The 24,009-nt window shown below is 40.6% G+C and overlaps 1 protein-coding gene across 15 annotated transcripts in view; it reads left to right on the top strand.

The window, feature by feature from the left end:
* Positions 1-24,009, top strand: part of ATP6V0A1 (ATPase H+ transporting V0 subunit a1) — a 64,508-nt gene that overhangs the window by 16,485 nt on the left and 24,014 nt on the right. For 9 of the 15 annotated variants that reach the window (XM_049114689.1, XM_025440772.3, XM_049114688.1 and 6 more), the window contains exons 3-14: positions 1,701-1,779; positions 3,049-3,146; positions 3,677-3,805; positions 9,778-9,881; positions 10,412-10,538; positions 12,344-12,426; positions 13,489-13,582; positions 18,252-18,464; positions 19,879-20,029; positions 21,159-21,298; positions 21,627-21,784; positions 22,789-22,879. In XM_049114689.1, coding sequence (XP_048970646.1) covers positions 1,701-1,779; positions 3,049-3,146; positions 3,677-3,805; positions 9,778-9,881; positions 10,412-10,538; positions 12,344-12,426; positions 13,489-13,582; positions 18,252-18,464; positions 19,879-20,029; positions 21,159-21,298; positions 21,627-21,784; positions 22,789-22,879 — 1,467 coding nt within the window. Of the gene's footprint in view, positions 1-1,700; positions 1,799-3,048; positions 3,147-3,676; positions 3,806-9,777; positions 9,882-10,411; positions 10,539-12,343; positions 12,427-13,488; positions 13,583-18,251; positions 18,465-19,878; positions 20,030-21,158; positions 21,299-21,626; positions 21,785-22,788; positions 22,880-24,009 lie in introns of those variants that run through there. The other 6 variants (XM_049114691.1, XM_025440775.3, XM_049114690.1 and 3 more) reach the window with 2 other exon arrangements.

Here is a 24,009-nt window from a genome sequence, read left to right as displayed (position 1 = left end):
GCATTTATCACAACAAATTGTATTTATTTGTGTCTGTCTCATCCATGGGTCTGATAGCTCCTCAAAGCTCAGACATACCCTTTTGTATTTAGGCCAGTGCCTAATACAGTCTCTGGCACATATTTGGTGCTCCATAAATGTTGAATGAGTAGCTATAGTTCTTTATTTGTATTACTTTTTAGCTCCTTTCTAAATTTAATTTTATTGGTTTGTTTGAGAGAGAGTGTATGCATGCATGGTGAGGGGGCAAAGAGAGAGGTGAGAGAATCTTTTTTTTTTTTTAAATATTTTATTTATTTATTCATGAGAGACACAGAGAGGCAAAAACATAGGCAGAAAGAGAAGCAGGCTCCCCATGAGGAGCCCGATGCGGGACTCGACCCCAGGACCTGGGATCACGACCTGAGCCCAAGGCAGGTGCTCAACTGCTGAGCCACCCAGGCATCCTGGGGTGAGAGAATCTTAAGCAGACTCTACACTAAGCACAGAGCCCAACATGGGGCTGAATCCCATTACCGTGAGATAACGATCTGAGCCAAAATCAAGAGATGGTTAACCAATTGAGCCACCCAGGCACCTCTTATTTGTGTTACTTCTATGAAATCTGTCACATGGTATCTTATTGGTTGTGTTCATCTTTTTTCTTCATTAGATTGTAGGCTTCTTTGTAAGTAGGAACTTGTTTTAGTCTTGTTTGTAATTTCCAGAATATCTGTCACATTGCTTTGAAAATTACTTGTGGGGACACCTGGATGACTTAACAGTTGAGTGTCTCTCTTTGGCTGGGGGTGTGATCCTGGAGTCCGGGGATGGAGTCCCACATCGGGCTCCCCACAGGGAGCCTGCTTCTCCCTCTGTGTATGTCTTTGCTTCTGTGTGTGTGTGTGTCTCTCATGAATAAATAAAATCTTTTTTTTAAAAAAGAGTTTATTTATTTATTCATGAGAGACACTGAGGGAGGCCTGCTTCTCCCTCTGTGTATGTCTTTGCCTCTGTGTGTGTGTGTGTGTCTCTCATGAATAAATAAAATCTTTTTTTTTAAAGAGTTTATTTATTTATTCATGAGAGACACTGAGGGAGGCAGAGACATAGGCAGAGGGAGAAGCAGGCTCCCTGAGTGGAGCCCAATGTGGGACTTGATCCTGGGACCCCAGGATCACGCCCTGAGCCAAAGGCAGATGCTCAACCGTTGAGCCATCCAGGCATCCCAATAAAAATCTTTAAGAAAAAAAAGAAAAGAAAAGAAAATTACTTGTGATGTATGAATGAATAAACCAGCCTGCCCCCTTGGAAGTAAAGACCCTTAGACAGAAGAATAAGACAGGTTTGCCTTCTGTCTCTTCTAACAGGGAGGAAGAGAAGGAATACCTGGCAGAGCTTCTATTACATCTTTTCCTCAAATTTTTGTTGAGGAGTGCTCACTGAGACTTTGGTCTGAGAAGACCATTTTGTACCATAGTGTTTTATCTAACTTGCCTCCTCATTCCAATAATATGGTGTTACAGAGAGGGAGGGGTTTTTATCTTCAGTTGGTGTGATTGGCCCTGAAACAGGTTTTGTAGGTCAGTAGGGCATTTTTATTAGTCTTGTATCATACACTGGCAGAAAAATATTAGGCTTTCACTTTTACAGAGTGTTGCTTGTGAAACAGGAAATAGATTCAGTATTTAAATATTTGGTATTGTGTTCTCATTTTGCAGTTAAATCCAGATGTGAATGTTTTCCAGCGGAAATTTGTGAATGAAGTTAGAAGATGTGAAGAAATGGATCGAAAGCTTCGTATGTGCATTGTGGTCCTGTATGATGTTCCTATAATGAGCCATTTGTTTTAAATTAGATGGGGCCATCCAGATGCCCCACCATCTATTTGAGATGTCAACATAGCCACATTTTAATGTGACCTTTTTATGAGAGAAGAAACATTTATTAGCATCCTATTGAGTGTTGGGGTGTTCATATACTTTATTTTATTCATTCCTCACAATATTCCTTCAGGTGGATGTTACCTCAATTAATAAATAAGGAAGCTGGGGTGCCTGGCTGGCTCAGTTGGGAGAGCATCTGACTCTTGATCTTGGAGTTAACCAATTGTTAATTGTTAATTGGGATCATGAGTTCGAGCTCTACATTGAGTATAGAGATTACTTTATAAATAAATAAATGAGGAAACCAAAGATCAGAGAGATTAAGTGACTTGCCCCAAGAACATAAGCATTATGCTGGAATCAGTATTTTTTTTTTTTTTAAGATTTTATTTATCTATTGAAAGACACAGAGAAAGATAGAGGCAGAGACACAGGCAGAGGGAGAATCAGGCTCCATGCAGGGAGCCCGACGTTGGACTCGATCCCAGGTCTCCAGGATCACACCCTGGGCCAAAGGCAGAGCTAAACCGCTGAGCCACCGGGGCTGCCCTGGAATCAGTATTTGAATCCAGGTTGTTCTCTCTGGCTCCCAAACCCATGATCTTGCTACTATACTATGCCAGCTTTCAGTTAGCTGATTGGTGAATTTGGTCCCTGCCCTAAAAAAGTCACTAGTTGTCACTTTTCTGGTATTTTGGGGCCTTATTCTGTGTCATGCTTTTTGGTTTTTGTTTTGTTAAAACTGATCTGATTAATTTCAACTTTGACAAAACCCTTTTGGTCTGGAGTTGTCTCACTGGGATGCTAAATGTCAAACATTTTATTGAATTGTATTCTTCTGTAGCTCTGCCCTACAACAATATCTACAAACAGAACTATCATACTCTGGGGTAGTAGTCACACAGGGTGGAAAACTGAAGTAGATGAGCTCCAGTTTTAAGATGAGAATTGGGAAAGATGGTAGTGGGATGATAATCCTCTTTGGGGTATCTGTGATTTAGAAAGTATGCAGTGAAAGAAGACGAACATGGAGGAAAAAGAATTTACATGTTCTGCTTTTATATGAAAACATCTTTATAAAACAGTTCTTTTTAGCCAAGTTTTGGGTTTTATTTTTTTTCTTCAAATATTGGCAATTCAAAGCCTATGCTTATACATGAATGTTTTGATTTTGTCATTTTAGGATTTGTTGAGAAAGAGATAAGGAAAGCTAATATCCCAATTATGGACACTGGTGAAAACCCAGAGGTGCCCTTCCCCCGGGACATGATTGACTTAGAGGTAAACAATTCTTCTGAGGGGGCCAGATAAGTTTCTTTCTACTTAAATGCAGAAATTATTTTCCTATGTGGATGGAGAGTAGAGGAATTCTTGCTGCCATTGTCCATGTTGTCTCTTGCTTGTAAGTTTCTTGGAAATTTTTTATAGAGCACTATCTTGAACAGTATCACATGCCACCAAATATTGCCTTATTGAAACCTTATTGGATTCATGTCAACATATCTAGTAACTTATTAATCTCATACACTAAATGAATAACCAGTAGACCTTTCAATATTTTACCCACTAAAGATCCCCTGAGAAATTCAACCAAGGTGTGTAATAGAACCTATAGCTAATAAAGACAGATGTGGTTAAGCAAAAAATTTTCATAAAGTTGCCCTGGTAAAATCATATATTTGCTGAGTAGATATAAAATATGTTTGAACCATCATTGTTGCAAGAATTCTGTGGGATGGATGAATTCATCTTTCAGAACAAGCATATTTAACTTAGTTTGAGTTAATAGTTCGGTTTTTTTCCCCCCATAGGCCAATTTTGAGAAGATTGAAAATGAACTGAAAGAAATCAACACAAATCAGGAAGCTCTGAAGAGAAATTTCCTGGAATTGACTGAATTAAAATTTATACTTCGCAAAACTCAGCAATTTTTTGATGAGGTCAGACTATTGTTTCTTTTAGTATTTGAGCAGCTGATATTACACTTGCACAAGTGGGCCATGTTGTTATTCCAAAAATTATTTTAATTTGCTAGTTTGAAAGCAATACCATTTTTGCACCATTTTAGTTGAAGAAATGTCAGATTATGTTCCATTTTTCATGCAGTACACAGCCAGTCATAGTTTTGTATATTTTTGCATTTTCTGCAATTTTTCATCTAAAATGTGGAAAGGAACCCTAATGTAGTTGTATATACATAGTCAGAATTTTTACATTATATTTTAAGGTAAGTAAATGCTTAAGGTAAAAGTTAAAACAATAAGAAACATTTGATCCTATGTGTATAACGAAGGTTTAATCTCCAAACTTTTTGTCATCAGATTTTAATTTTTATTTTATTCTCTATGTTTGCATATCAATCATGAGCACATTTGTAACTATTCATAGAGCACATGTTCCATTTTAATTATTTAAGAGTTTTTCTTTATGTTATATGGAAATACTGGTAGGATGCCTGTTTTGAAATTCCTGGATTTTCACAGAAACTCAATTGCACTCTTTTATAGGGGGAAAATGTAAGTCAATTCCTGGGTTAAAAATGTAGGCTGCACTTGACAGTTTGCTGAGGTGAGCCCATGGAAAGGCATGGGAGCAAGGCTTTCAGAAAGCTTCCTTCTCCTGATTACACTTGGAGGGAAGTCTTAGTTTTCAGCCTGGACTTGCTTTATTGATGGCCTAACATATTGGTAACCCTTTTTTACAGTAAGGTGTCTTTGCCACCAGATTAGCAATATCAGGTACTTCAGCTATTAGTCCAGCCACTATTCAGTGTGCCTTCCATAAAATTCTTTATTTCCTTCACTCAACAACAACAAAACAGTTGGCAAAGCTTTTTAAAAATAGAGGGCCCATTTTAGTTAGCCTGTAGTATATTCTCAGTTCTACTTTTCACATGTGTGTTTTAAGAGAAGACCAGACTCTCTGTAGCTCTCGAGACTGGAGCAGGGACTCTGTAACCAGCAGCATGAGCCTCACCTGCAAACTTCTCAGAATGCACATTACTACTTCCCACTCCAAACTCAGGGAATCAGAAACTCTGAGGGTGGGGCCCAGCAATCTGTTTTCACAAGGTGACTCTGAAGCACACTAGTTTGTGAACCTCTAGGCTCGAGAAAGTCAGCTAAAGATGTTACATTCCTCGGTAACTAAGGACTGACTTAGAGAAGGCATGCTAATTAAAAAATCTCTTGGGGCAAGGGAAAGGGGAAAAGCTCATGTGAATTTAATGCATGATCATCCCAAGAGTCAGAATCGGGCTATGCATCAAGAGAGGTTTGGTATGAATATTCAGCTTGCTCACTGAGCTGAGAATTTTGAGATTGACAGGAACTTTTCTCACCAGGCCCCAATATCTCATTGCTTTAGAGGGTGTGGGACAGTGTGATTAACTCTTTCCAAGTGTTTCAGGTCTTTTGCAATAGACATGGCCACTTTTGGCATATGGCTTTATTTATTTGTTTGTTTGTTTGTTTGTTTATTGGCGTATGGTTTTAATGAACAAATAATCTGGAATTCCATTTGCTCACAGTCTAAACTGTATTATATTTATATTCATTAATCCACTGAGCATTTAATGAGTACCTACTCTTCATGAGGCACAGGATGCATAAGACATGGTCCCTGTGTTCATGGAATATATCACTTAGTCATTAGGAAACATGCCAGAACACACTGCCTCCACATGCTCACAAATGTGTGCTTTTCTAAATGTGTGCAAACTGCTGCCCACAGATAAAATTTAAACTGGCCTCAGAATCAAAGCTTAGGTACTTTGAGCATCATTTGGGGCTTAATTCTTTTGCCTTCCCCCCTTATTTCCCCTTTTGATATAGTCTTAGTTTATTGCTGGGATGTTGCTGAAATGTATGAAAATATCTTTCATAATCTCCTGAGTTTAAGGAATGGAATAAGCTTCCTTGTCTAGTTCATTCTGGGAGAAATTCTAAATAAAGTCTGACAAATGGACTCCCTTATGGGCAATAGTTACTTGAACTGTTAATGTTATTAAAAACAAAATACAAGAAATCACTTGGAAAGATGATCACAATTTTCAAAATGTAAGTTCTAGATTTAGGAATTTTCTTTGTGATTAATAAATCTAAACATGAAACACCTGTGTTGGGAAGGCAGGCTGGAAGACTTTATGACCTACACACCCAATCCACAGTGGATTGTTTCCCCCCCTTGCTCACTCAAAACTTTTTTTTTTTTTGTTAAACCTTGAAATACTTTTGAGCACAAGGCCTTGGCTGTGAGAGATTCTTTGGCTGCTTTAGTCATAAATCTCTCTTGTTCCTAGCACCCTCAATATATAGTGTAGGAAGTCTTCTGGCAAAAGCTACTCTGCCTTTCCTCTCCAAGTCAGAGTCAGTGCCTTGCCAGCACCTGCCACTAGCCCATAGGCTCAGCCAGGTCCCTTTCAATGGCCCTTGTCCTCCTATTGCCAAACAGCAGCCTCAGGTGTTACTGCCATGACAGAAGGTAAGACCTCACAGAGTAAGTGCATCTGTGCATGAGTGCACATTTTAAATAACCCAAAGGATAAAGAAACTTGGGACCCTCAAATCTCGGAAACAATTTTTTCACGAGATTGTCTTCCATGCCTGAACTTACAGTGTTTGCAAATGGCCTGAAATACGACCAGTTTCAAATCCTTCTTTTTTATATAATTTGGTGAACATGATCAATAATTATTATAATAATGAGTTAGCAGAAAATGGCTGAATCAGAAAATGGTTCTTTCCATCTTTAGGCAGAGTGGTCATGATTGGCAAGATGTCTGGAAGAGGAAGAGTAAACATAAATTGAACATTCTTATGATTTAAGATGATTACAATTCAACTTAGCCATTTCTTATCCAGAGCATTTAAAATGACTTGTTAATGATTATCCTTTTCTCAGTCTTCTTGCTTATGAAGAACTGTAAGAGCTGGAGAGAGTTCTCTGCATCTTTTACCATAAGCACCCTAACATATGAGAGCGTAAAGAAGACTGGAAAAGTAATGGTTAATGGCATGCAGGTCCCTGCCTTCCTTTCCTTCTGAGTCTTCCATCCATCTGCTTTTCTTTACTTTTCTTTCTCATCTGCCATCTCCTCTGGGGCTTGGGTGAATACCTTAAGTGATGAAATGTGATTTCTCTCTCAACGTAGATGGAAGTAAAAGTGTTTGCTCTTGATAATTAATGCAGCTTGAGCTGGATGTGCTGCCTCTATTTCAGTGTCGACAGGGTGCTGCTGAAATCCTGCCACTTCCTCTTTAAGGGCATGGTTTTAGTGTTCTGACTGGGGGAAAGGTGCACCAGAAGACCATAGCAAGTAATTTAGATGCACATTGACAGTGTTGTTACTGTTATTAGGGAACCCAGAATAGGATTTAGATGCCCTACGATGCCATTTTATTTTTTTTAAATTTTTTAATTGTTTTTTTGAATTTATTTATGATAGTCACAGAGAGAGAGAGAGGCAGAGACATAGGCAGAGGGAGAAGCAGGCTCCATGCACCAAGAGCCCGATGTGGGATTCGATCCCGGGTCTCCAGGATCGCGCCCTGGGCCAAAGGCAGGCGCCAAACCGCTGCACCACCCACGGATCCCCTACGATGCCATTTTAGAGATTGTTTTATTTTTTTTTTATTTTTTATTTTTTAAAGATTTTATTTATTTATTATTTATTCATGAGAGACAGAGAGAGAGGCAGAGACACAGGCAGAAGGAGAAGCAGGCCCCATGTGGGATTTGATCCCAAGTCTCCAAGATCACGCCCTGGGCTGAAGGCCGACGCTCAACCGCTGAGCCACCCAGGTGTCCCATCATCTAGATTCTTAAAATAAATTGCCTGTGGCTTGCAGTCAGCTGATTTGATGAAGTAGAAACCAAAAAAGCGGGCAGCCCCGGTGGCGCAGCGGCTTAGCGCCGCCTGCAGCCCAGGGTGTGATCCTGGGGACCCGGGATCGAGTCCCACGTTGGGCTTCCTGCGTGCAGCCTGCTTCTCTCTCTGCCTGTGTCTCTGCCTCTCTTTCGCTCTCTCTGAATAAATAAATAAATAAATAAATCTTTAAAAAAAAAAAAGAAACCAAAAAAGCCACCTAAACTCCATTTGATAGCAAGTGGAAACCTGTGCCCCCATTATCTCATTTTAAACTTTCTCATATCTCATGACAGTATTTGTCTGCCCTCTGGCATACTCAGTGCCTACTTACTGGAGAGGTGGAGGGAGAGTTGGACATTGATCCTGCATCAACTTTTAGAATTCACTTCCCCCAAAAACTACTTTCTCTATTTTTTAAGGCTTTCAGCCATATCATTTGTTTATATACTTAGGTTTATATTCAATCCTAAAGCCCTTGCCTAGACCCCTTGACTTTACCTTTATGGTCCTATCACTTACCAAGTGAGGTTCCCTTGTGACATTTTTTTGATCACAGGGTTAACAGGAAGAGAATCAAAAAGATGTTTGGAATGAAAATAATAGAAATAAAAATTCTCCTGATATTTTTGTTCAGTTTTTTTTTTTTTAAGATTTTATTTATTCATTCATGAGAGACACACACAGAGAGAGGCAGAGACACAGGCAGAGGGAGAAGCAGGCTTCATGCAGGGAGCCCGATGCAGGACTCAATCCCGGGTCTCCAGGATCATGACCTGGGCCAAAGGCAGTGCTAAACTGCTGAGCCACCCGGGCTGCCCTTCAGTTTTATTTTTGAAAAGGAAGATTATTATGGCTTATTTCTAGTCTTTGGTCAAGCAAGCAATGTGTGGATATTAAAGTTGAGGATATTAGGTGGTAGAGAAGTTGATTGGCCTTTATTTTTTAGAGCAGCTTCTCCTTCCTGATAAGAATAAAAAGGTGGTAGGATGTGTTGGATAGAGAGAGTCTAGGAAGTATAGACCTCCATCTGAGAAGGTCCTTCTCCTCCTTCATTTCATTGTATAAACTGTCATGGTGGAAATCATTTGAAATCTAAACAGTTAAACTAGCTTACGTGCTTTATATTGACTTATATTGTTTACTTTATCTTCACTTGATTTATATTATTGATTCAGCTATGTTCTTAGTGACCCTTAAACTATATACCCTAACATGAACTTTTCTTTTCTTTTTTTTTTTCTAACATGAACTTTTTAATATTCCTAGATTCCTGGTCAGAAACTAGGACATTCAGATGGGTTTTTACTTTTTCTTCCCTTTGTTGATTCAGGGGAGGACCAGGCCAGCTCAGCTACTGTGCTGCTTCTCCTTTTGGAGAAAGAAATACTTTTTAAATCCCATGGCTTGGGGTATTTTTATACAGTGGCCATGCTGAAAGCTCTCATGTTCTGAATTTTGAAGATCATGGAAACCCAGACACATGGAGGTACCCCTTCCCCTTTCTCCTGATCATACTGTGCTCAGGGCAGTGCTGGTGCCTTGCTTTCTTCTTGGAAAGAAAGTCTCCATCTTTCACATTTTCACCCAGGGGAAGTTCTAGTCTGTAGCTGCCTGGAAATCTGATGTTGAGAGTATCTTCAGAGCTGTTTTGGTTTTGCTGAAAACGGAGAAACATTTCAGTTTTCATCCACATGCAAAGGTATTTCTTGGTACTTTCATGGCTCACTCAGGGAAACACAGAAAAAAATGGTTTCCACCAAGTAACAGATTTATACATTGTCACCATTATTTAGTGTTTTTTTCCTTTATTCTGTATTTCAAAAACCATTTCCCCAGATGCTTTACTGGGGCAGTTAAGCTTTCTTTTCCTCTTGTTTCTTTCCTTTGTTTTCTTCCCCTATTCTTCTTTCTGTGGGTATGTCTTCTCTTTTGGTGGTTTGTGTTTTTTTTCTGTCTTTATTTTTCTGAACTTATCTCCTGGTTCCTCGTTCCCTGCATGCCACTAACTATTTTCATTAGATATTAATTGATTTGTGAATTCAGGCTGAATTGCATCATCAGCAGATGGCGGATCCAGACTTGTTGGAAGAGTCCTCGTCCCTCTTGGAGCCAAGTGAGATGGGAAGAGGCACACCTTTACGACTTGGGTAAGTATTACTTCAACCCTCCATAACTCAGTGGGGTTACCCTCATTTTTGCTGTCAAAAGAGTAGTGAGGCTGGCATTCACTTGTTTCCAGGATGTGTTCTCTTCTGAGCCTCTTGAGAGGTGTTCCTTTTTTTTTTTTTTTTTTTAAGATTTTTATTTATTTATTCATGAGAGACACAGAGAGAGAGATAGGCAGAGGGAGAAGCAGGCTCCATGCAGGGAGCCTGACGTGGGACTCAATCCTGGGTCTCCAGGATCATGCCCTGGGCCGAAGGTGGCACTAAACCGCTGAGCCACCCAGGCTGCCCTTGAGAGGTGTTCCTAAGTCACTTCAGATTCAATTCCTCAGCTGTTCTGTCAACCCTCTCCTGGTCCTGGGAGTAAGACTTTGGGAGCCTTTTTGATATAACATTGCATAGACTTGTGTTTGTCATTTTTGCCCCTCTCCGCTCACTTGTCTTCTTTGTCTTCAAGCCTTCCATCTCATGGTGTGGAATAGAGTTCCTCATCTGGTTCTTCTCCCCCACAGCTTCGTGGCCGGTGTGATTAACCGGGAGCGCATCCCTACTTTTGAGCGCATGCTTTGGCGGGTGTGCCGGGGAAATGTGTTCCTGCGACAGGCTGAAATCGAGAATCCCCTGGAGGATCCTGTGACTGTAAGACAAGGAAATTGCGTCCCATGGAGGTCTTATAAATGGAGCTCAGAGCAGTAACACTGCATAGTATCACCTAAATCTGACCTCCCACAGAGGAGGAGCCCTGTGCTTACTTCTGCCTTGATCTGAGAATATGAAATACTGCTCTTTTCCTCTTAACTCCCATTATATGTGTATATACACTATAGACTGACATATGCATTGACATTTTCGAGCCTCACCTATGTTGGTATTATTTGGACTATACATATGTTCTTTTCCCGTTATTTTAAACTTCAACTATATATACTTTCTGTTACTTATCAGAGGTCACAATTAACTTTCTATGAAAATTAGAGCAAGACATCTGGTTCCAAGTTTGCTACTCTCAGTGTGTTCAAAGAAGAGAGGGGTCCTCCTCAATTATGAGCTTTATAAGTTTATGAAATTTTTAGTTGGTAAAGTTTTTTGTCTACTTGTTTGTTTAGAGATTTAGAAACTTGGTTTAAAAATAATATATTGTGCAAGGTAGGATGATCTTCTCTACCCAGTGCTTTGCAAAGTAAGAATGCTGAACATCTTGGCATGTGACATAATGGGACATAATTGAACATCAACCTACATTCAGCATGGTGAATCCTAATTTCAAGGATCACAAGCAAGGAAGATGAAATGTTCTGCAAAGAAATGTACTTTACTTTTGTATTGATATTATGTGGAAGCCTGAGCTTGGTTTTTCTATTGAAAATTATCTTTTGGATTTTCTTAAATTAGTATTCTTTGCTCCCCAAGGAAAGATTGAATTGTGCGACTGTCAGAGTGGATGGGTCATGCAACTGAAAATGGTCTGCGTATTTGAGGCTTTTCTCTTTTTATCCTCCTGAACAGGAGAGTGATGACACTTAGGGTTCGGTGAGCCCCAACCGAGGAGCAGTTGTATAGACTCACTGAAAGCTGTGCTTGCCTTGTGGAGACATTGCATTCTGCAGTGACTTCTAATGTGGGGCTGTTCTCAGGAATATTCAGCCAAGTTTCTGAGCAATAGAAACATTATTTTATCAACAAATTAAGGAAAGGGGTCTGGATAGCTACAGCAGAGTGGCTGCACAAAGAATGTGCTCCAGTTTATTCTACATCCTGGGGAATTTAGGGATTTAAGACTCTTTGCCTCATTTTCTTCACTCATCTCTTTTTATCCTTCTATAGTTTATTTTTTATTATAAAAACTCTAGGAATAGAAAATATAGGCAACCAGAGGTAATCCTGGTTAACACCCAATTAAGCTTATTTTTCTGATCTTTCCCTGTGGTCCTTGTGTCAGACTTCACATATGAACTTGGTATTTGGAGTGGATTGTCCTCCTCCCTGTGCCCATTAGATCAAACTTAGCATGAAGCATGAGATTCCGTATCAGTGTTCTTCCCAAACCTTCACTTCCTTATAGTTACTCAGTCTCTTTACCTGGGAACTTCTAAGCATTGAACAAACAGGGATGGCTTCCTTTCTCTCTGTGCTTACTCAGACAATGTAAGTTTGAAATTGAACTGGCAAAAAGGGCTATATGGTGCTACAAGGAGAATCATTGTAGCATCTGTGTTCAGCTCATGATTGAGTTTAAAAACAAATACAGAAAGGTTTTTTTTGTGAATTAGAGACTACAGGGCAAATGTTCTTACAGCAGAGCTTAAATGGATTGAGGATGATGGTTCAAGTGCAGGGTCCTTCAAAGACTCCCATTGTTCCTATATCACCAAAAAAGTAGGATATTTAAGAAATTTTCTTCCAGACCAGAAGTCTGAATTCTCTGTTTTGGGTTTGGGGCCCAGGGTGACTACGTGCACAAGTCTGTATTCATCATTTTCTTCCAAGGTGATCAGCTAAAAAACAGAGTCAAGAAAATCTGCGAAGGGTAAGAGAAATGTGCTTCCCTGAGGATGCAGCCAGGCTGCCTAACTGTTAAGCCTTGAGTATAGAAGAGTGAAACAAGAACTCTTTTAGTCTACTTTGATACAGTGCATGTATCTTTTAATAATATTAAAGCAATTTTAAACAATTAGAAATGACCTAAGTTCATTTTTAAGAGTACTGTCAAAACCACAATTTCCTTGCTTTGGAAAAAGTAATTGAGACTCATGGTTTATAAATGCTACATTGTTCTAAGACAATGAGCTTGTGTACCTAGCAGTGTGCTACAGGCACTGTGCCCATACACTTCTGAAATTCTGCCCATAAGAGCTCTTTTCCATGCCATTTTTCTCTAGTAATTTACAATATGATTTGTGTTACTGAGTTTTAAAAATTTTTTTAATTTTTTTTTTAATTTTTATTTATTTATTTATTTATTTATTTATTTATTTTTTAAAATTTTTTTTTTAAGGTATTTATTTATTTATTTGTGATAGTCACAGAGAGAGAGAGAGGCAGAGACACAGGCAGAGGGAGAAGCAGGCTCCATGTACCGGGAGCCCGACGTGGGATTCGATCCCGGGTCTCCAGGATCGCGCCCTGGGCCAAAGGCAGGCGCCAAACCGCTGCGCCATCCAGGGATCCCTATTTATTTTTTATTTATTTATGATAGTCACAGAGAGAGAGAGAGAGAGAGAGAGAGAGAGGCAGAGACACAGGCAGAGGGAGAAGCAGGCTCCATGCACCGGGAGCCTGATGTGGGATTCGATCCCGGGTCTCCAGGATCACGCCCTGGGCCAAAGGCAGGCGCCAAACCGCTGCGCCACCCAGGGATCCCTTAAAATTTTTAATGTAAGGAAATTCAGTAGCTGCACGGAATGATCGGGGTAGTTCATCTGTTATAGCTCTATCTATAGGGCACTTTGTATTTATTAATGATCATTGCACCAGTCTGAGCTAATCCTGTTTTGGTCCTGCTAGTACATTAAGATTATTTTCTAGGGTTATTTAAATTGGATAGGTTAAGAAACTTCAGTGTTCATCATGCTGTGTCTGTATGTTCCAGGTTCCGGGCCTCACTTTATCCCTGTCCTGAGACACCACAGGAGAGGAAGGAAATGGCTTCTGGAGTTAATACCAGAATTGACGATCTCCAAATGGTACCAGAGGGCTGGAGGGAATTTTTTTTTGGGGGGGAGGGGTTAAATACTATAATTGAAGACCGTTCTTCTTTGAAACACTAACAGTTTATTAGGTACCTACAGCAGCCAGAATACAAAACAACAACAACAACAACAAAAAAAAACCGGGGGGTGCCCTTGGAGCTGGGAAAAATTTTAGGGAATGACTATTAAAAATAGCATTAATCATCCTCAAACGTGATAAGAATGCTATACACTGAAATTGTTGTTGCTAGGAGTATTCAGTTTCCCTTAAAAAAGTATACTTAACTGAGAAAAAAAAAAATCAAGTAATATAAAAGTACATGTGAAGTCAGTTCCATCACCTCTTTCACATTCTCTTCCTCCAGAGGCAGCCACTCTTAACAGGTTGGTGTATAACCTTCTGGTCACCTCAGATTTTAACCACAAGGTCTAGCCAGAAAGTCCTCTGTAAGTCTTGTACCCAAGAAGAGACCATGTTAGATTTTTACCACATCACCAGTATGGTTTATATGCTCCATGGTTACCATGAGGTCCTAAGGATGGAGTCATGATTGAGACATGGAAGGAAGGGGTGACCAGGTGGAGCTTTGTTCCCTGTTGATAGGATGTAATGATTACCCTCTTTTGAAACATTAAAACATATAGTAGTCCCCACCCCCATTATCTGCACTTTTGCTTTCTGAGGTTTTAGTTACCCACAGTGAATTGAGGGTCTGAAGCATAATCCTCCACCTGACAATGTCAGCAATAGTAGCCTAATACTGTGTCCTATGCCTACATCATTCACTTCACTTCATCTCAGGTAGGCATTGTATCCTCTCATCCTCACGGTGAGAAGGGTAGGGCAGCTAGGTGGCTTAGCATCTGCCTTAGGCTCAGGTCATGATCCCAAGGTCCTGGGATTGAGCCTCACATTGAACTCCCTGCCCAGCTGGGAGTCTGCTTCTTCCTCTCGCTCTGCCCCTCACCCATGCTTGTGTTCTCTCTCTTGCTCTGCTCTCTCAAGTAAATAAAACCTTTTCTGAAAAATTAAAAAAAAAAAAATAGGTATGAGTACAGTACAATAAGATATTTAAGGAGGGAGATCCCATTCACATGATTTTTATTGTAACACATTGTTATGATTGTTCTATTATTGATTATTGTTAATCTCTTACTGTGCCTAATTTTTAAATTAAACTTCATCATAGGTAAGTGTCTATAGAAAAAAAAACATACTATAGGGTACCTGGGTGGCTCAGTGGTTGAGTGTCGTCGGCCTTCGGCTCAGGTCATGGTCCCGAGGTCCAGGTATCGAGTCCCACAGTGGGTTCCCTGCAGGCGGGCTGCTTCTCCCTCTACCTGTGTCTCTGGCTCTCTCTCTATATCTCTTATGAATAAATAAAATATTTTTAAAAACCATACTATATATAGAGTTAGGTACTATTCACGGTTTTAGGTACCCTTTGGGAGACTTAGGAGGAGTCTCCTATAAATAAGGGGGGCTCACTGTACTTAATCTCAAAGACAGTTCTTTCTAGGGGCAAAATCATCAGAGAGATGTTGATGTTGTAACTCCGATTTCAATTCCCTTTGTCCTCTTTCTCTCCAATTTCCATAGTCTATGACCCACCAACTTGACCTATCAGGCTCCTTTGAAATATGCTTACCTATTTAACCAAGAAAGGGAGTTTTTTAGAACTGCTGGTAATCAGTACTGATAGGCCAATCAGTACATTCTGGGTTCTAGGGCCATCTTATCCCCTCCTAGACTTATGAGTAGATTTTAATTAAGTAATTAATTAATTAATTTGAAGATTTATTTATTTATTTTTATTATTATTTTTTAAAGATTTTATTTATTTATTCATGAGAGACACAGAGAGAAAGAGAGGCAGAGACACAGGCAGAGGGAGAAGCAGGCTCCATGCAGGGAGCCCAACGTGGGACTCCATCCTGGGTCTCCAGGATCATGCCCTGGGCTGAAGGCGGCACTAAACCACTGAGTTACCAGGGCTGCCTTAAAGATTTGTTTATTTAAAGATTTATTTATTCGTGAGAGACACAGACTGAGAGAGAGAGAGAGAGATGTGGGCAGAGGGAGAAGCAGGCTCCTCGCAAAGAGCCCGATATGGGACTTGATCCCCGATCCCGGGATCACAAGCCAAGCCGAAGGCAGGTGCCCAACCGCTGAGCCACCCAGGTGTCCCATGGGTAGATTTTTATTTTAAATTTTTTTAAAAATAGATTTTATTTATTTATTCATGAGAAACACAGAGGGAGAGGCAGAGATACAGGCAGAGGGAGAAGCAGGCTCCATGCAGGGAGCCCGACGTAGGACTCAATCCTGGGTCTCCAGGATTAGGCTCTGGGCTGAAGGCGGCACCAAACTGCTGGGCCACCAGGGATGCCCATGGGTAGATTTTTTTTAAAGGCACAGGCAATATGATCAGAATTTGATCCTTGAAATACCTAAGTATATGAACTGAAACTTTAAAAAGGAGTTGAGGGGATTTTAAAAAGGAGTTGAGGGGATCCCTGGGTGTTGCAGCGGTTTAGCGCTGCCTTTGGCCCAGGGCGCGATCCTGGAGACCCGGGATCGAATCCCACGTCGGGCTCCCGGTGCATGGGGCCTGCTTCTCCCTCTGCCTATGTCTCTGCCTCTCTCTCTCTCTCTCTCTCTCTCTCTCTCTGTGACTATCATAAATAAATAAAAATTTTAAAATAATAAAAAATAAATTAAAAAAATAAAAAGGAGTTGAGGAGTTCCTAACTGGCAGAGTTGGTAGAGTGTGTGACTCTTGATTTTGGGGCTGTGAATTCGAGCCCCATGTTGGGTGTGGAAATTGCTTAAAAATAAGTAAATAATGGGATCCCTGGGTAGCGCAGCGGTTTAGCGCCAGCCTTTGGCCCAGGGCGCGATCCTGGAGACCCGGGATCAAATCCCACGTCGGGCTCCCAGTGCATGGAGCCTGCTTCTCCCTCTACCTATGTTTCTGCCTCTCTCTCTCTCTCTCTCTGTGACTATCATAAATAAATAAAAATTAAAAAAAATAAGTAAATAAAAATAAAAAGGGATTGAATATCAAGGAATGAGATGTGGGGGTGGGGCAAAAGAAAAGCAGGGCATTGCTTACAAATTTACTTAGCATCCTTCCAGAAGTTTGAATAGTAGTTGTAGAATTGCCAACACCCAGAAGGAGAGAAAATAACTTTGTTCACTTGTTCCTTTCTTCTCAAGTGATACAAGAGTTTCTCGGGTGTGTGTGTGTGTGTGTGTGTGTGTGTGTGTGTGTTTAAAACCTCTATGGAAGTCAACACCTGCTGCCCTTCAGGAAGTAGTTACTACTTTTTTTCTGAATTGATTTGATGAGCCAAATATGATGGAGCCTTGTGCTAAAATGGCTAGTACTGCTTTTTCTCTTTAAAGAAATGTGGAGATTAAAAAAAAAAAAAAGAAATGTGGAGATTAAAGTCAATTTTCATGCAGAAGTGTGAGTGGTAGGTTGCTCACCCCTTGGCTTAGCCCCTCTCCTGCTATTGAAATCATAAATGGTGATAAACAAGTCAGTAGAGGGCAGCCCAGGTGGCTCAGTGGTTTAGCACCACCTTTGGCCCAGGGTGTGATCCTGGAGACCCAGGATCAAATCCCACGTCAGGCTCCCGGTGCATGGAGCCTGCTTCTCCCTCTGCCTATGTCTCTGCCTCTCTCTCTCTGTGTCTCTCTCTCATGCATAAATAATTTTTTTTTTTTTATGATAGTCATACAGAGAGAGAGAGAGAGGCAGAGACACAGGCAGAGGGAGAAGCAGGCTCCATGCACCGGGAGCCTGATGTGGGATTCGATCCCGGGTCTCCAGGATCGCCCCCTGGGCCAAAGGCAGGCGCCAAACTGCTGCGCCACCCAGGGATCCCCTGCATAAATAAATATATATAAAAAAAAAAAAAAAAGTCAGTAGAATGTAAAGTGTCCCTGCCTCTTCCTCCCACTCTAGTCTTGGCAGTATGATTACTCAGGGAAATGTGTACTGGTTTCCAGAGGATCAGCACTGAAACATTTTTCCCCAAGAAGCCCGACACAAAGATAAAGCCTTATCTGCCCCCTGATAATAGTGGTATGTGGCAGTCTAAATCTCCTCTAAGGGCATATGTCCTTTTGACCCCATAGTGTCTCCTGTCCCTTGTTCCCTGGCATGGAGTCTCTCTTGGCATGGATGGATGATCACGTTCAGCACTACCTGTTTTCCATCATTCTCTGATACTGGTTTATGTTCAGGGCATTCTGCAGCTTACTGTTTTTAAGTATGGATTTTGTCAACTCCCAGGCCTATCATGCTGACTTTCTTGAGTCTGAGTTACAGACTCTACATGGAAAGTCATTGCTCTTTAGTGATCCAGGTAAAAGCCAATGTGGATTTAGTGGGAAGATAAATATAGAGGAACTAAAAACTATTTTCCTCAGGCTTCTCTTCAGCTTTAAGCCAAATGAAAATGAATATTAGTAACTAAAACTCTTAATTTCTTATAATTTGCACTACCCCTCCACCCCCAAAAAGCCATTCTAATCAGAAGAAGAATAGATCCCTAATAACCCTTATCAGAACGCTATGCCTCTTTTCATTCATATCTTGAGATCTAAGACTGGTGTGGAAGGATCTCTCCTTGTTCCTTTCTCTCCCAAAAGGTTCTCAATCAAACAGAAGATCACCGCCAGAGGGTACTGCAGGCAGCTGCTAAGAACATCCGTGTCTGGTTCATCAAGGTGCGGAAGATGAAGGCCATCTACCACACCCTGAACCTATGCAACATAGATGTGACCCAGAAGTGCCTGATTGCAGAGGTCTGGTGCCCTGTCACTGACCTCGACTCCATCCAGTTTGCGCTCAGAAGGGGCACGGTAAGTCCCCCACATCTGGCAGTATAGCCAGGAAGAGAGGTTCCCATCCACAGTAACATTAGTTGACTACATTTTTATGGCATTTTTGCTTTTAGAATTCTTGAATATACTCATCTTGTACTCCTTTCATGTCCTAACAATACATTTTGTATAACCTTGTTTTCCAAATGTGGAAACTACAGTTCAAAAAACTTGAAATAACCGAGTACTTGGCTGGTTCAGTTGGTTGAGTGTCTGACTCTTGATTTTGGCTCAGGTCATGCATGACCTCAGGGTAAGGAGATCAAGTCCCGAATGAGGTTCCCCACTCAGTGAGGAATCTGAGATTCTCTCTGTCCCTCTGCCCCTCCCCCTCATGTGTGCACACACATGAGTTCTCTCTTTCTCTCAAAATAAAGAAATCTTAAAAGATTAAAAAAAAATGGACAAAATGACTTGGTCATATACCCATGATTCTTCAGAATGGCTCCTGACCAGAATATCAGTTTTCTTATCCGTTCTCTATGTCCTTCAGATCGCCTTTTTTTTTTTTTTTTTTTTGAAATTTGAGGGTGAGAGGAGGGAGAGCATGAGCTGGGTGAGGGGCAGAGGGAGAACCAGACTCCACACTGAGCAGGGAGCCAGACTTGGGGCTTGATCCCAAGACTCTGGGATCATGACCTGAGCCAAAGGTAGATGCTTAACTGACTGAGATACCCAGTCTCCCCCATCAGACTGCTTCTGAGGGATAACCCTGTCTAGTAATTAAGAGTTCAAAAAGATATGTTGCTTTCTCCATAAAAGGAGGACAAAACAATGATGCTCTTAGAAAGACAGATGAGGATATCTCAGACAAAGAAGTTCCATGTTTCCTTTGGCTGCACATTTTATTATTTATTTATTTCTTTATTTATTTTTAAAGATTTTATTTATTTATTCATGAGAGACAGAGAGAGAGAGAGGCAGAGGCATAGACAGAGGGCCCAATGTGAAACTCAATCCCAGCACCCTGGAATCATGCCCTGAGCCTAAGGCAAACGCTCAACCACTGAGCCACCCAGGTTTCCCAGGTTGCACATTTTAAAATTGAATATTTTGGGCAGTGGTGGAAAAAAAAAAAAAGATAAAATTGAATATTTTCACATAAGGATATTCTTTCCAACATTTAATTTAAATCTTTCATTGTAGATTTTATGCCTAGTTCCAATTTCTCCAAAGACTGGGCAAGAGTGAGATATAATTTACATGAAATAAAATGTGCCTATTTTATATGTATAGTTTGATGAGTTCTTTTTTTTTTTTAACTGGAGTTCAATTTGCCAACATCTAGCATATCACGTGCTATAGTTTGATGAGTTCTGATAAATTTATATACCTGTGTAACCACCACAATTAGGATGATGTAATTTTGATATATGTGTTTAATGTTTTCCAGGAACACAGTGGTTCCACTGTGCCCTCTATTCTGAACAGGATGCAAACAAATCAGACTCCCCCAACCTATAACAAAACAAACAAGTTCACATATGGCTTTCAGAACATAGTAGATGCTTACGGAATTGGAACTTACCGAGAGATAAATCCAGGTAAAAAAGCTCAAATCATCTCCCTCTAGAGGTTTTATTTTGTTGTTTTTGTTTCTTCTAATGCCTCCCTTCAAGTGTTCTTAAATAACTGGCATAAAACTAATGATGTTGTCAAGACCTCAACTCTAGTATAATTCCTGTAAAGATGTGCCCATTTTGATTGCTGCGTGGCATTCCTTTAAGAGGTGGTTTTATAGGAGTGAGCTCAGTGGATTAGGTTTTTTTGTGTGCCCTCACAACTATGAAATACACTCTAGCACACCATTTATTGGAAGTGCTTTTAATTCTTTTTTTTTTTTTTTTTTTTATTTATGATAGTCACACAGAGAGAGAGAGAGAGAGAGAGAGAGAGAGGCAGAGACACAGGCAGAGGGAGAAGCAGGCTCCATGCACCGGGAGCCCGATGTGGGATTCGATCCCGGGTCTCCAGGATCGCGCTCTGGGCCAAAGGCAGGCACCAAACCGCTGCGCCACCCAGGGATCCCCTATTGGAAGTGCTTTAAGTAAAAAGTGTTTTCCCAGATTTCTGATATTTTTAAAGGGCTTCCCTATTCCAAGTTAGACAGGGAAAATACACAATTATTGACTATTTTAGACACAAAACAGATTTCTTTTTTTTTTTTTCTTTTTTTACAAAGCAGATTTCATAAAGCAAAACCAGGGGAGTTAATTATTAAATCAGGAGTCTGAGAATTTGTTTTTAGCTGGTCTTCGGCAGGACTGACTTTGCTCTGGGTTCTGGGCTTTCTCCCACCTTCCTGGGAGCTTTATTTAGCTGAGAAATGGTTGCTGCACAAGGGAAGAAAGCTGGCCTGTCAAAGGAGCAGTGTTTGAGGGGTTAGAGAAAAGGAATTAAAGAACGAACCACACTGTTGCCAGGGCTAGGGACAAAACTTTCATTTCCTATGTTCTTTGTTTAAAATGCTAGCAGCCGCCCAGATCCCATCAGAGCTGCTTTGTGAGGATGTACAGATCCTGCCATGGAAGGTTTTCTCTGGCAATTCATCTGACCAACAGCTAGGGAATAAGTCCCCTTATACTGATCTTAGAGTATGTAGGAGAATGTGATCTGCCAGTGGTAGTTGCAGTTTTCTGTATTTGTTTTTTTCCTCCTTTGGTTTCTTTATAGCTCCATATACCATCATCACTTTCCCTTTCTTGTTTGCTGTGATGTTTGGGGACTTTGGCCATGGCATTTTGATGACTCTTTTTGCTGTATGGATGGTATTGAGGGAGAGCCGGATCCTCTCTCAGAAGAATGAGAATGAGGTAATGTCTGCTGTATCTGTGTTAGACTGAAACTTCATAATTTCTTAAGCATTCATTATATAATTATGATCTGAAAGTCTTTTATCCATGAATTTATAGTGAAGTTACAGAGGCTGTTTCTAGAGGAGTTATATTCATTTTAACTCTAAAGCAACCATGTACTGTGAGAACTTCTTGTTACTGTATTTTGGCCTTTACTCTAAGTTCCCTGACCCGGGGTGGGGTAAAGTACTATAAGAAGGGTCTAGAATATTCTCAATAATATTCTGTTGTCACAACATGAGCCACAGGCAATATTTTTCATTGACTTCTTTGTTCTGGTTCCCAGATGTTTAGCACTGTGTTCAGCGGCCGGTACATTATTCTTTTGATGGGTGTGTTTTCCATCTACACTGGCCTCATCTACAATGATTGCTTTTCCAAGTCTCTTAATATCTTCGGGTCATCCTGGAGCGTACGGCCGATGTTCACTATATATAATTGGACGTAAGTTGCAAAGAAATTAAAAGTCAAAGATTATTCCTTTCCTATTCAGCTCTGATTTTCCAGACAAGAAGTAAACTTACACTTATTTAGGAAATAGCTGACAGCATCTCTTGTTTCAGAAGAATGCAGTGTCCCCTTTTATTTATGCCCTGGGCTGGTAAGTTCTTTGTGATTCTTTTAGCACTGTCAAGAAACTGAGTGCTTGGGACACCTGGGTAGCCCAGTCAGTTAAGCATCTGACTCTTGAGCTCAGCTCAGGTCTTGACCTCAGGGCTATGAGTTCAAGCCCCACACCCAGTGTGGAGCCTACTTAAAAAAGAAAAAAGAAAAAAAAAGATGGGGCACCTGGTGTCTCAGCCAGCTGAGTGTCTGCCTTTGGTTTGGGTCATCATCTCAGGGTCCTGGGATCAAGCCCTGCAATGGACTCCCTGATCAGTGGGGAACCTGCTTCTCCCTCTCCCTCTGCCCCTCCCCCTGCTTGTATACTCTCTCTCTCTCTCTGAAATAAATTTCAAAATCTTAAAAAAAAAGAAAGAAAAGCTGAGGCTATAAATTTAGGCACATCGATTCTTTTTGTAAATTAAAAGCAGATTCTGCACATTACCCTACTTAGTTGTATAGGTGTATTTGTTTGTTGTGGTCTTTTTTTTTTTTTTTAAGATTTTATTTATTTGAGAGAGAAGGATTGAGAGCATGAGAAAGAGAGATAGAGAGCATGAGCAGGGAGAGGTGTAATAGGAGAGGGAGAAGCAGGCTCCCCACTGTGCAGGGAGCCCCATGTAGGACTCAATCCCAGGACCCTGGAATCATGACCTTAGCTGAAGACAGAGAGCTACTCAGGTGGCTTATTACGGTCTTCTCTGATCCATTCTCTTACTTAGATGCAAGTACCTCCTCTTTTATTGATAATACAAGACAGCTATAATAATTTCTTTTAGGATCAGTTTTTGGACCCCAGCAGTTTCCCTCTCTTGATAAATGGAACTTTTTTCCTAACATGGTAGGGAGGAGACGCTTCGGGGGAACCCTGTTCTGCAGTTGAACCCATCTGTCCGTGGAGTTTTTGGTGGACCATACCCCTTTGGCATTGATCCAGTAAGAGCACTTCTTTCCTATTATGTCTAACATTAGTTGTGGGGTTTTTTTTGTTTGTTTTTTTAAGATTTTGTTTATTTATTTTGGAGAGAGAGAGAAGAGAGCACGTGTGTTGGGGGAGGGACAAAGGGGCAGGGAGAGGAAGAAGGAAAGAATCCCAAGCAGACTCTGCACTCAGTGCAGAGCCCGTTGCAAGACTTGATCCCATGACCCTGAGATCATGACCCATAGCTGAAACCAAGAGTTGAATGCCCAACCATCTGAGCCACCCAGGTACCCCTAACACCAGATTTTTAAAACTGTAACCCTGAAGTGAGAGAATTAAATTGAAGATAAATAGTTATTTGTTTTTCAATTAAAGTATTTTTGTTTCTTGTTTTTGTTTTTTAAAGATTTTATTTATTTGAGAAAAAGAGAGGAGTGCTTGAGAGGAAGAGAGCAAGAGCAAGAGAGCCAGCATGAGGAGCAGAGGGAGAGGGAGAAGTGACTCACCACTGAGCAGGGAGCCTGATGGGGGACTCGATCCCAGGACCCTGAGATCATGACTTGAGCTGAAGGCAGATGCTCAACCTACTGAGCCACCCAGGGGCCCCCAATTGAAGTATTTTTGGAAAGCCTTTGTTTATCTGTCCATAGTACTTCCAAACCATAAGAGACCCAAGTGCCTAGGGGAACCAAATAATTTTTCCTGCCCTGCTTCTTTCAAAGGTGGCTAATGATTTTAACCATAGGAAGATTGATTTTCAAGAGTCCTTCCCAGTTTCTGTTTAACTTAGTTTGGTTTTATATTTAGCAGATAATTTAACAAAGCAGAAGTAGTTCTTTCTTATGGATTTTTATATTTGTATTATTATCTTTATATACTTATAAAAACTTATCCCAGAATTAAACAAAAACCTTAGGGAAATAAAATGTGATCAGATCTTTTGTATTGTGCGCTTAGGGGAGACAGGGAAAGAAATCTAAGAATGAGCATTTAGAGGGACGTCTGGGTGGCTCAGTGGTTGAACATCTGCTTTTGGCTCAGGTCATGATCCCAGGTTCCTGGAGTCATGTTCTCCCTCTGCCTATATCTCTGCTTCTCTCTATGTCTCTCATGAATAAATAAATAAAATCTTAAAAGAAAAAAT

The sequence above is a fragment of the Canis lupus genome, chromosome 9, assembly GCF_003254725.2.
Source record: "Canis lupus dingo isolate Sandy chromosome 9, ASM325472v2, whole genome shotgun sequence".
NCBI classification, from domain to species: domain Eukaryota; kingdom Metazoa; phylum Chordata; class Mammalia; order Carnivora; family Canidae; genus Canis; species Canis lupus.
This window is presented reverse-complemented; position numbering and strand designations above follow the sequence as displayed.